The 13,743-nt window shown below is 28.6% G+C and overlaps 1 protein-coding gene and 1 pseudogene across 1 annotated transcript; both read left to right on the forward strand.

Moving 5' to 3' along the window:
* Window positions 1-1,061, forward strand: part of LOC110427620 (major allergen Pru ar 1 pseudogene) — a 1,905-nt pseudogene extending 844 nt beyond the window's left edge.
* Window positions 1,062-12,074: 11,013 nt separating this feature from the next.
* LOC110427621 (uncharacterized) lies at window positions 12,075-13,615 on the forward strand. Its single transcript, XM_021443159.2, has 3 exons — window positions 12,075-12,269; window positions 12,683-13,433; window positions 13,524-13,615. The coding sequence occupies exons 1-3, from the start codon at window positions 12,075-12,077 to the stop codon at window positions 13,613-13,615; spliced, it is 1,038 nt and encodes a 345-aa protein (XP_021298834.2).
* Window positions 13,616-13,743: the final 128 nt, after the last annotated feature.

A 13,743-nucleotide genomic window follows, 5' to 3' on the forward strand; every position in this document is an offset into this window, starting at 1 on the left:
TACACTAATAGAAAGTTCAAATCTTTAAAATACTATCCACTATGCATAGTATTATTAATATTGCAAACTAGTGGGGATTGTTAGTTTGTTTGTAATATAAAGAAGTCTTATTCAGATGTGATTATTCAAATTAAAGTAACTATTTAAATTATGTGTCTATTTAGATTAAGACATGACTATTAAACAAAGAGAAGTATTTTCAAACACATCTATTGAAATACATTGATTAATTATTCAACATTTCAACAGACACACCTCTTAAAACTTAACAAACATGTTTGTTGAAACAAATTAGGCACAACCTTTCAGTGTTTATAAAAAGAACGTATATTCAACTAGACTTTGTTCATTCAAAGCATTTCGCAATAGGCTTGTTGTATCTTGGAGAGTCTTTGTCTACAAATCCCCATAGTAGGTAACAACTCTTAAAAGAAAGCTTGTTATAGAACACCCTAAGCCTCTTTTCTTCTTTGTTCTTATTATGTTTTCTAATAAGGTGTTGTCACTTATGAAATAGAGGCTGCTACCTCAATCCCTTAAGCCAAGATGTTCAAGGCCTTTGTTCTTGATGCTGACAACCTTATCCCCTAGGTTGTGCCATAGGCAATCAAAAGCTTTAAGCTCCTTAAAGAAGACGGTGGGCCAGGAAGCATTTAGAAGATTACTTTTGGTGAAGGTTAGTTTGCATCATAATTACTTTAGCTTTCATATCTTGCCACTTCAAAGTAAATTATTCAAAGTAATAAATGCTTTATTGATTTGCTTGGCTACAAATGCAAGTAGCTAATTCAAGTATGTGAAGCACAAGGTTAAAAGAATAGGCAAAGAGAATTTCTCATACAGTTATAGAGTGATCGAAGGTGATGTTTTGTTGAACACGTTTGAGAAGATCAATTATGAGATAAAGGTTATTGTAAGACCAGATGGAGGATCAGTTTGTAAGAGCACGAGCAAGTATTATACCATTGGTGAGATTGAGATCAAGGAAGGGCAAAGAAAGAGCCTTTGGAATGTACAAGGTTGTTAAAGCTTTTCCTTTGGCAAATCTTGATGCCTACTAATAGGTTGCCTTTCAATTCTTACTTGTTAGTCTTCATGTCGTCAGTTTTTAATGGTGTGATTTTGATATTTCTTTGACTAGCTAAATAAGAGCGATCATTTGTATTTTATTATAATTAAAGAGTCTGGGTTGTATTATCTTTGATATATGAAACGATAATCAAGGGTTACTTGCAAAAAGTTTGGGTTAATCTGCAATTTGCAATTTTTTTTTCTTCATAAATCTTTTGAATTGAATTATGAGTGATGGAATCAAAATCCCACCTCTTTTCAATACTTGAACTTAAAGTCTGATTGATTTAGTTTTCTAAAATTTCCATCTAAGTTTGGGTTAATCTATAAGTTGCCTTATTCAATGTTTGCATTATCTCAGGTTAAGTCCTATTTTTATCAAATGTTAGATTATATGTTCCCTTCATCTTTGGATTAATTGGCTGGCATTTTTCTCCTATGCATATAATGAATTTTACTTTATAAATCACTCTACCTAATTCAACCAATATGAATTATGTTGAACACATTTTTTTCTTTATTATTTGGCAAAATAAGGCGAACTCGATATGCGTCGATCCGTAAACACTTCTTAATCTAGTCAAAGATATAAAGGATTATGTTTTTAAAGTTGATATTACAATAAAACCTCTATAAATTAATACCCTTGGAACCATGAGATTTATTAATTAATAGAGATATTATTTAATCGATAAATTAATAATTTATTAATTTATACATTAATTAATAAAAAATTAATTTCTCAAGGTATTCTTTATTTTTTTCCTAAACATTGAATTTAATACATGTATTGTGTATTATGATTATACAAATATTGCCTAATTGTCGAATTACGAATTATCATTATTTATTTATTTGTTTAACCAAAACAAGTTTATGAATGTAATTAGTCTTATTAAATAGATGTTATGAATATATCCATTTTTGCAACAAACTAAATTACATTTGATATATACTTAATTAATATACTTTATGAACATTAAGTTTAGAAAAAACATCTATAACAAAAACATACAGTATCATAAATGGTAAAACTAAATACAATGATTTCTGGAGATGTAAATACATCAATAATGACGGATGAAATGTATAAAGTATTGTGTGAGTACAATATATAAAATCCAAATTGTATCCAAAAGCAATTGTAACAGCAAGTGTTAGAAAAGTTTAACTTGCAAGTGAGCCAAACAACAATATCAAATACAATCAAGCAACAATTACATTGCATAAGTTTCTCTTGCAATACGAAAATACTACACTAGAGCTTCTTAATGTATTAAGAAAAGTTGGAGATGAGATCTAATGAGACATACAATAAAACCTCAATAAATTAATACTCGATAAATTAATAACCTCGATTAAATAATATTTTTAACCAGTCCTAACTTAGAACCAACGTGGTAAATTAATAATTCATAAATTTATAAGATAATATATTTTAGAAAAAACACATAGGCTATACTTGATATATAAATTAATAATCTCTTTATACATCAAAATTATATATATACTTAACTTAATTAGAAGGCTTTTGTAAAATATGACTTCAATTTTATTTGTTTTTTCTTGAAACTAGTGTCTATTTGGACGTTATCTCTAACTTTTACATTAAAAAGCTCTAGTGTAGTGTTCTTATATTGCAAGAGAAAATTGATATTGCCTAATAAATACTCTATTGACCTCTTGATCGTATTTGATATTGTTGCTTGGTTGAATTGCAGGTTAAACATTTTTGACACCCTTTGTTGCAATTATTTTTGGGTGTAATTTGGATTTTCAATGTTGCATTCACACAGTACTTTACGCATTTCATTTGTCATTGTTGCTTTTTACACTTTTGAGATGATAAGCCATTGTGTTTGATTTTACTGTTTGTGATAATGTATGTTTTTTTTTGTAGATGTTTTTGCTTGACCTAATGTTCATGAGTATATTAATTAAGTATACATTGAATGTAATTTTAGTTTATTGTAAAAATTGATAGATTCATGACTTTTTTTAATAAGACTAATTACATTCATGAATTTGTTTTGATTAAACAGATACATAGAATAATGATAATTTGTAATTAGTAATTAGGTAACATTTGTATAATTATAATACACAAAACCTATATTAAGTGCAATGTTTTGGAAAAAAAATACCTTGATAAATTAATTTTTTATTAATTAATTTATAAATTTATAAATTATTAATTTATTGATTAAATAATAGATTAATTTATAAATTTTCATAGTCCCAAGGGTATTACTTTATACAGGTTTTACTCTATTTTATAAATGCCTTTTAATTGAGTCATGTATATATAATTTTGATGTATAAGGAGATTATTAATTTATATATCAAAGGAAACCTACGTGTTTTTTAAAATATATTATCTTATAAATATATCAAATTTTTAGACAAAATTGACCTTAATGAAACCTCCTCATATTCAAGCGCAAAATGTTTAAAAAATGTTGTTACATGCCATGTTGAAAAAAAAAAGTTGTTACACACTATTTTTTTTATAATTACAAGAAATATAACAAATAAAATAACCCTAAAAGCTAATCATCTAAATTTGAGGATTATGAATTATATCCTTTTGCCTATATCCATTTCATCCCAGTAGTAATGTTGACTTTGAATAACTTTTCAATATATCTTTTTTTTTCATGTCAAATTTTCTTTTTATTTTAAACTTTATGTTTATCGTGAACGTGTTTAACTATAAGAGTTTATATTCTAATAAAATATAAAGATAAAAACTAAGTTACATACTATCTTTAAAAAATGTTGTTATTGCACACCATGTTCAAATAAATATTGTTACAGTAAAAAAAAAATGTTGTTACACGTTTTAACCTAAGAGTTTATATTGTAGTGATATACAAAGAAGCAAGTTACACGCTATATTTAAAAACTGTTGTTGTTACACACCATGTTCAAAAACAATTTCACTACATGTTATTTTGAAAAAAATGTTGTTACATGTAGACATGTACAAAAACATGTTATTACTCGCCATGCCATATTCAATAGATTCGTTACATGAAAAGTGCATTAGAGTTGTTACAAGTAGACATGGCGTGTAACAATATGAGCAGTGTTCCAATTTATAGATTTTGTTTCACTTATAACTTCAACCCATCAACTTTTAGGTTTTGCGAATGTAAACCAATTGCTAATTTTTCAAAAAAAAATTTCAGAAAAACAAAACTTTGAAAATTTTTATAAAAAAAAGATGAAAAAAGTAAGGGATTAACAATTTTGGAGGAAACACCTTTCTCTCACCTTCATTCAGATTTTTTAAGATATATATATATATATAATGTCAAAAACTATTAACTTGTAGATGTATCTACAACAACTAAAAATAAAAAAAAAGAAAAGCAAAATGGCACTGCAAGCCTAAGCAAATGTTACTTACTTCAGCAAAAGATGTTACACCCCAAAGTAGATGTTACATGTTAAGGTCAAAGGTTTAGCACTAGATGTTATATGCCAAGCCCAAAGTTTTAACATCGGATGTTACACGACAAAGCTTCTTTTTTCCTACTAATGTTGCACCCCAAGGCATGAGTCACTTATTACGCACCAAGGCATGTTCTGTTAGACTTGAATAATTGAAAATTTTAATACCAATAAACCTAAGAACATGTTGTTACTTGTTATGCTATGCTTTTTGGTTTGTGGATCGACGATGATATGGCGAGATGGAGAGAGATAGGCAAAGAGAGGGTTTTGTAATGTAAACTAATAAATCCAAAAACATATTGTTACTTTCCATGTCATGCTCTTTGATTTATAAACTAACAACAATATAGTGAGATGGCGAGAGATAGACAGAGAGAAATGGTGATGGTGATAAAATTATAGGGAGCCAGATGGCGAGAGAGAAAAATGAGAACCATAGTAGATGGATGATGGGAGAGAAACATTGGGAGCGTTTAATTTGTCTAAAATGATTTAAAGGGCATTTTTGTCTAATTATAGTAAAAGTTGGGTAAAAATAGTTAACTTTGTATTGAAGGTTATTTTTGAAATGGGCTTATCAGGTTGGCTATTTCTCGCAATTTGCTCAATTTGAAATCCCTTTATCTTTAGCTCTTACAAATTTTGAAATCCTTAACATTTAAGATGAATCTGTCATAATTCACAAGTAATGTTTCTTTAATTCTCAAATCCCAATTCAATTTTAATTTTTACATTTGGTTTATATTATTAATATTTGAATTTATAAAGGATATTCTAGTTCAATTATTGTTATGTATTTTTCATTGGTACTGATATAGTAATCAATAAATTTGAAAGCATGAAAGTATGTTGAACACAGCTTACGATGCCTAACATGAAAATCTAATGTTAATTTTTTTTTACTTTATGTCTATTTATGTTGGTGAATTTAAAACTTATATTTAAATTGTTAATGAAATGTTATATTATAATTTTATTTTATTTCAAAAGTGATTAATTTTTTTCCTCTAAATTGAATCATTAACCTGATCTATGACCTTGTGTAATTACGTGTTAACCACCTCTCATACACTCATACAAAATTCTGGACCCATCACTCATTATATTCATTACGATACGATTTGGTTGAGCAAGTAGTCTTATTTTTTGTTCTCGTAAAAATATTAAAAAAATTTCAGCAACAAAGAAGTTTTTACCTTGTAAAAGATAAATAATAGGCCTAGGAAAAGAGCTCATTTTATTTAGGCCATCATCCAAGTAATCTAACCAACTCTCTTAGCTAAGCTCATTTACTTGCCTAGCTTAAGGTCAACTTGAAGTTAGGAGTAAAAATGTTCATGGGTCTAGGCTTAGATAATATTTTGAAAATTTAAGGTGCATTTGTTTTGAAGTAAAAGCTTTTTCAAAAAAAAATTTCAGGATATAATGGTGTTTAGATGACTAATAATGAAATCCTAAAGGAAAAAGTTTTACGAATCAATGGGTAAAAGACTTGTTGACTTCATAAATTGTCTTACGCCTTTTAAAGGCGTAAGACAATTTCCACCACGCTAAAAAAAAATACTCCTATTAAAAAAAAAAGACTTCTACCCTAAAGCCTTAAGTCCTTAACTCTATCATCCCTAGCCTCGAATATGGTTTGAATATCTACATTCTATGTTCTTCAAAATAATAAGGTTTCAAAACGACATCCTTCTATTCCTTTCAAAATAATAAGACACTTACATGTTTAGGGTAAATGTTTTTCAAAAAAATCCAAATAATATAAAATATTTTTGACTATTTATCCAAACAACAAAAAATATTAAATTTTTCTGTAAAATATTTTGCACAGAAAATATTTGCCCTGCACAACTTATTTTACGATTACCAAACGAACCCTTAAGTTCAAACTCAAGCTCAATTTAGTTTGTCCATTCATTTTAGTTATGTTTATTATTAAAATATTAATAAATATGTTTATATTAATATTTTACCATTTATTTTAAAAATAAAATAAAATTTATTTATTTATTAATATAATAATTTTTTTAGTTAAGCTTACATATCTAAATAGGTAGCCTGACTCGTTAATACTTTTATTTAGAAGGAAAAGAGCATATACAAGTAAAAAAAACAAGAAATAAAATAAAAAGAGAGTTTACCTCAAGGTTAAATTTTTTGGAGCCTGAAATAGATTGCAATATTTTGAAGAATGAAATAGTTCAATTGAAAGATAAAAATTAAATTTCCTTCAACTTATACAATTGTCTTTATTAGCAATACATTACAATGTACATCATCATTTAGATATCAAAATTTACTATATTATAGTATTACTTCACAAAAGAGGCAACAAAATTTGTCAAAATAAAGGGGCCAACTGGTTTTTGAGTTCAAGTGTCTATTTGATAAAAGATTTTTGCTATCTTTCTTGTTGCATTAATGTTTTTTTTTGAAGAGTGCGTAATTTTATTAACATTACTTAAAATTTAAGAGGATAAATAACCAAGTTGAAAAGGATTATATAGATGCATATATTCTCCAGGACCAAATATACGCTATAAATGAATCATTTGGGATGATATTGTCCTACTTCTTATCATGCACTTCTATCAATGTTTTATCTTATTAGTTGAGATAAACTTAAAGTAAATTAATCAAGAAGGAGTGAATTGGTTGCTAAGAGAAATCGCCATCTTTTCATAGATTAAAGAGATAATGAAACTTAAGTGTAGTGGAATGAAAACCAGAGTATGACAGAGTATGAAAGTGTTGAAAAGTAAGAAACACAAAGCCAAGATTTTTATAGACGTTCAACCTTCAATACCTATGTCATCTCCTTTGATATCACAATAATTTTGAATCAACTATAAATTGGCTTTCAAGGAGTAGTCATAACCTTTACAGAAACATTGCCTTTTCAAGAGGAGTAAGCACAACCTCACAACATCATTGCATTTCCAAGGTTAAAGAATAACCTTTCACAAAGTCTCAACCTTTTCAAGGTTAAAACACAATCCTTCTACCTTTAGCTCAGAGGTATAACCAAGGTACTACCTTTTCGATGAGGTATAATCTTCAACATTACTTTTTTCTTAGAAATATAACCAAATATAAAAGTGGATTACAAATGTATGAACTGTATGTCTCTAAAGAAAGCTATGAGCAATGAGAGCACTAAAGGTGAAAGCTTTCTTAGAGTAACGGTTGGAAATAGAGGTGTTTAAGCTCAGAAACTTTCTATAGTAAGGAAAGGTATAATCTTAGGTGATGGTCAGCTCACTACTAGAATAAAGGAAAGATTTTTTTGTTTCAGCATTTTCAAGAACAGTCTTTTCCTATTTTCGCTTTCTTTTTTCTTTTCTTCTAATTCTTTTTCTCTTATTCTTCTTTCTCTTTTTATGTCCTTTAGGTGGGTATTTATAAGCTTGAACCTTTTTTGCCTATTGGAATGAGATTCAAAACTTTTCTTTTTGTTTTGTGCCCAACTGGACTTTTGTTTGTTGTGCTTGTAGAATTAATATGTTGTACCTTTGGTGTCAATTCTTCACGATTTTGGAAAATTGATATCTTTATGTTTTTCTTGAGAATTGACATGTTCTTCATCGGGTGTCGATTCTTCATGACATGCTCCAAGTTTACTCTTTTCTGTTTTTTCCTAAAATCGACATGTTGTGCTTTTGGTGTCTATTCTTTATGTGTGTTTGGTGCCAATCCAAAAATTCAAACTTGAAATTCTAAGCTCCATTCATATTCATTTGTCATCTCTTGCTTTCTCTCCAAGTTTTTAACTTTTTCTCTTTAAAGCTTCTGCTATGTCTAATGGCTTTTGTTTCTCCAAAATTGACATGTACTTATTTAAGAATCGATTTTTCTTGTAATAAAAAAAGAGATTTTGCTTTCTGTATTATTGAAAATCGATTTTTCACTTTTTAAAGGTCAATTGTTGTAGCTGAAAATTTAAAGTTTAAAATTTTAGAAATATCTTTCAATTTAAAACCAACTAAAAAACTCTTTAGGGATTTTCTTCTCATTTGAAAACACTTTTCAACTCTTTCAAGTAAAATTAAATTTGTCATTTCAAAACCAAAATAAAGATAACATATGTACCATATATGAATGATTGAATATTATACATTCAGCTATAGGAAGCATATTAGATATCATAATGCATTAAATCAAAGTTTTGTGTAGGACCCTTTGGAAATTTTGGGTTTGTAGTCATAAATATGAATCTATACATCAACATTGATAAGAAGAAAAACTACCAAATTAATCAACTTTGGTTTAAGTCTATAACCCCCATCATAACAAAATGCAAGCCTTATGATTGTTCACCCAAAATGTAATTGAATGGGTACAGAAATTAATAGCCAAAAAGTGAAATTGATAGGAATGGGAAGATTGCCACATTTTAGAACCTCATATTAGTGAAATTTCTATATGTACTAAGATCAACATAGCCCATAAGGACCTAAACAATTAAACATAGTTCCATATATTGAAAGAAATAGCATGAATATTGTTGTCAGATGTACCATTCAAGTGCATATATCATTAATAAATAATATAATAGAAAGTAAAGTATCGATCCCATGAGGAATTGTACCAAAATTTTGCTAAATACTAAAATTAACATAACTTAATCTTATCCAAACAGTTGATTTTTTAAAAACTACCAAAAATAAAAGAAACTAAAACTAAGAACAAGAATCACAATTTAAATAGAATAAATCAATCAAACAAAATCTAGAATTACAATATCCATGCAACACTTTATTTGAATCTCTATTACTCTCTCATTACTTACTAGATAGGCTCAAGTTGTTAACCTAGAATTTTAATATATTTATAAATCTTCGTCAAGGTTCTTATAAATATATATCTCTCAACCAATTTGCTATATGTTTATACAAATTGCAATTAAAAAAGACTTATTAAGCTTAGATTCTAATGTTGGCTACATACAATATGCAAGTGTATGTCTATCTGACATGCGAATCAAAGCAATCATCTCATGCAATTGATATTGAACATATGCTATTTCATCCCAGGCTTACAGTAAACTCCCTCTCTCAATTCTATTTAGGTTACCCCATCTATCAAACTGGTGATCAACAATCAAATACATTAATCACAAGATTGAAATAAATAACTCAAAAACTATCAATCATAAGCAAAAGAAAGTATTAAAAATTCAAACTACATGTTGGATTCAATTGCAATTATAGATAAAGGAAATTAGTTTATGATAACTATTAAAAACATTATCTAAAAAAGTTTAACCATCAATACAAAATAAAGAAAGTATAAAGAAAACTACAAAAGAAAAAAAAATTAAGATTTGTCAAGTCTTTAATCTTCAATCTTCAAGAGTTTTTCTTAACTTTCTTGCTTGTTTGGTAGCTTTTTTTCTTTAGAGAAAACTTATCTTAATTGTTGTTCTCAAGTGTTCTCAAAGGGTCTTTAAATAGAGCTAAAATTCTACTCGAATTGAAAGTCCAAATTTTTGAAACCCGAGGTATCGTGTTGGTTTCGCGTTGCCACTCCCTCAGCACTATAACATTGAGCTTTTTGTCTTAGCCCATGGTCTCCTCTTTTTCACGGCATTACATCACCATTAATCCATGGCCATGGCACCCAACGTTATGTCTTGCCTTTTCTGTTGTACTATACTACTTCAACTTGACATAATATTTTTTCCTTCTTTCATGTTAAACTGGGTAAAGTGGTAAATGTAAAAGTTATAATCTATCTCTTACTTTTCAATGGTTTAAGTACCTATTTGGCCTGGCTTATATTTAGCTTATCTATTGCTTAAAAGTAGAAGCTGGACCAAATAGAATTTCATAAAAAGCTCTTAAAAAAAATCTAAAAAAAGATCTTAAAAAAAGTTCTAATTAGGAACTTTCTCTTTTGTATTTTGTTTTTTTAAAAACAAGCTAGCTTATTAAGAGAGTTATTTTTTCCCAAAAAGATCATCTCTCTCAAAAAATACTCCTCCCTTTCTCCCTATCGATCTCCCTCTCCTCTTTCTTTTTCTGCAAATCAGGATTTTTTTTGTTCTTACAAAAATTAAGAGGAACAAAATGCAAAAAATCATAACTACATTAAGGTATTATTTCTTTCTTTTTTAGTTTTTTTTTTCATTTTATTTTTTTTCATTTTTTTTCTTTTGAGTTTTGAAAACTCTCTTTATTATTTGATATTTCTCAATTTATTGTTTGATATGACAATTATGTGATGTTTATTTGTTCTTAATTTTTTTCAATATATGCAATATTTATTGATTATTTTATATTTATTGATGTATGTTCATGTCAAAGACAATTGGACTTTATGTGGACTAACCCTTAAGTGTGCAACCCGTGGGTTGATGCTTGATGTTCATTGTTTACTGGCTTTTATGTTTTTTCCTTGGCTTAGTGTCATGGTTTTTTTGGCTGATCTTGGGCTTTGATGTTTATAGTTTTTGTAATTTTGCTGTCCATTTTGCTTGTTACCTGCAGAGCAACTATCTAGGTTTTTGGTTCATATATCCAAGCTGTTGGGATCTAACAACTCAAAATTTGAGATTCTTTTGTATTTGGAGAGGGCATGCTTTCTTTTTAGGTATAAAATCCTAACTTTCAAAAAAGAAGGAAGAACATGCCTTAGCACAAGTAATCCGGTAAAAACATGCCAAAGAAAAACATCCATCTTACAACTTACCCACCATATACACTCTAATATATTATATAGAATTGTTACTTTCTTATATAATTAGCATATTTTTATTTGGTAATTGTTTTTCTTCACCTAATAAATTTAGGTGTCTTATTGTTTGAGTGATGACGCAATATTTATTGCTTTATATGTCGTGTTGCAGTTTATGGCTAGTCAAGAAATGCCTCCACTTAATTTTGAAATTTTAGATAAACCAAAACATAATGCAAAGTGGGATTTGGTCACTACTAAAATCTTACTTCAAGTTTGTATGGATGAGATTCGTAAGTGTGGAAAACCAGAAATTTCATTTAAAACTAAAAGATGGGAAGTTGTAGTACAAGAATTTAATACTCGTGCTAATAAAAACTATACCCAAAAGCAATTGAAAAATAGACTGGACAGTCTAAGGAATGAGTGGACTTTATGGAAACAATTGAAGGGCAAAGAAACATGTTTGGGTTGGAACCATGAGACCGGAACCATTGAAGCTGATGCCACATGGTGGGAAGCCAAAATAAAAGTAAGCATTTTAAATTTTATATGTTTCATCTACAATAAATTATTTTACATATGTACCTCGTTTAAAAGTTTTTTTCTCTTTGATGTTTGTGCAAGTCAATACAAAATATGCCAGATTTCGATATCAAGGGTTAGAACGTGCTGATGAATTGGAATTTATATTTGAGGATACAGTAGCCACTAGTCAAAATGCATGTCAGATCTACAAATCTAACTTCGTTATAAGACAGTGTTGAATTTGATGTTGAAGAATTCAATTGTGATGAACATGACAGCCTTATAGTAAACACTCAAATAAAAAGGAAAAAAATGGTGCCAGAAGAAATGGGAAAAAAATGGCAAAGGGTAAGGCAAAAATAGGGATTGTAGCAAGCTTGCAAAGAACATTGGAACAATTCTACGAGGCAGCAGAAAGTCATAATGCAGCTGAAAGTGCTGAAATTTCAATGTCATCACAAGCCATAGGACAATATAGTATTCCAAAGTGTGTTCAAGCAATGAAATCTCTACAAAATGAAGGAAGATTGAGTGTAGATGAATTTAATTTTGCACTACAATTGATTAAAAAGGAAGAAAATAGACTCATTTAAGTGATAAGCTAAATTGGATTTAATTTTGCACTACAATTTATTTCTTTGCCAGATTTAAGTGATAAGCTAAATTGGATTCAATATGAGCATAATCTATCAAAAAATTGTGGTGGAACTAGTTGATTAGTTTAGGACTAGTTTATTTTAAGTTGATGTTGAACTTTAAACTACTTTCTTTTTGTATTTGTGTTGCTTGTTATGTTTAATTAAATTGGTGTTAGAAAGAGTTTGCCATTATCCATGTTATATTTATTTGAATTGTTATTTGTACTATTTGATTTGTTTCAAATAATATTTATTTTTTGATTGATATACTTGGATTTCTACTTATGTATTTTGATATTGTTAAACAGATATCTTCTAATGAAGTCAAAGTATCAATGCAAGTTGTAAAGAGAAGAAAATGTGCAAGGTTTTATCAAAATATGTATGGAGGAGCTACTATTGCAATTTTATATCACATGAAATACTTAATGAAACAAGGAAACAGATTCAATTATTCGGATGGATGGAATTTGGTACGTGAAACTTTACAAACTCCAAGTGAAAGTTATAGAATGTTTATGATGGAATCACATGCTGTATTGCAACTGATAGATACATTGATAAATAAGGAACGGTTACATCCATCTAAAGACATGACAGCATTAGAGGCGGTTGCTATGTTTCTTTGGACTTGTGCACATAGCGGAACAAATCGTAATGTCCAAAATAAATTTAGAAAATCGAGAGAGACTGTAAGTAGGAAGTTCGGTGAAGTGTTAGATAATTTAAGTTTACTAGCCAATGAAATTGTCAAGGCTTCAGATTTTCAATTTGCAAAAGTTCCATCCAAAATTAAAAATGATCGTAGATATTGGCCTTATTTTCAGAGGTGCATTGGTGCTCTGGATGGATCACATGCTCCTGCTATTTCTCTTGCAAATGATCAAATTTTTTTTATTGGTCGAAAGGGATATCCAACACACAATGTCATGTTAATGTGTAATTTTCACGTGCTATTCACTTTTGTGGTTGTTGGTTGGCCTGGCACTGCACATGACACTCGTATCTTTTCAACTATGCTTGAAGAAAAGAAAACTGTGTTCCCTCATCCTCCAGAAGGTACAACTTATATAAAGTTTGACATTTTATATATTTATTTCTTGAATTTTTATAATAAACTAATACTTAAAGCTTTAACTTTTTTCTTAGGTAAATATTATGTGGCGGATGCTGGTTATCCTAATATGAAAGGGTATCTAGCACCTTATAAAGGTGAAAGATATCATATTCCTAATTTTTGATGTTGCAGTCAGCCACAAGGTGTAGAAGAAACATTCAACCATGCACATTCTTCGTTAAGAAATGTCATTAAATGAACAATTGGAGTTTGGAAGAATAGATGGCATATTCTACGTGATATGAAGCCATT

Source organism: Theobroma umbraticum, unplaced genomic scaffold (genome assembly GCF_002168275.2).
Source record: "Theobroma umbraticum cultivar Fairchild unplaced genomic scaffold, ASM216827v3 scaffold_2.0, whole genome shotgun sequence".
In the NCBI taxonomy this organism is placed as follows: domain Eukaryota; kingdom Viridiplantae; phylum Streptophyta; class Magnoliopsida; order Malvales; family Malvaceae; genus Theobroma; species Theobroma umbraticum.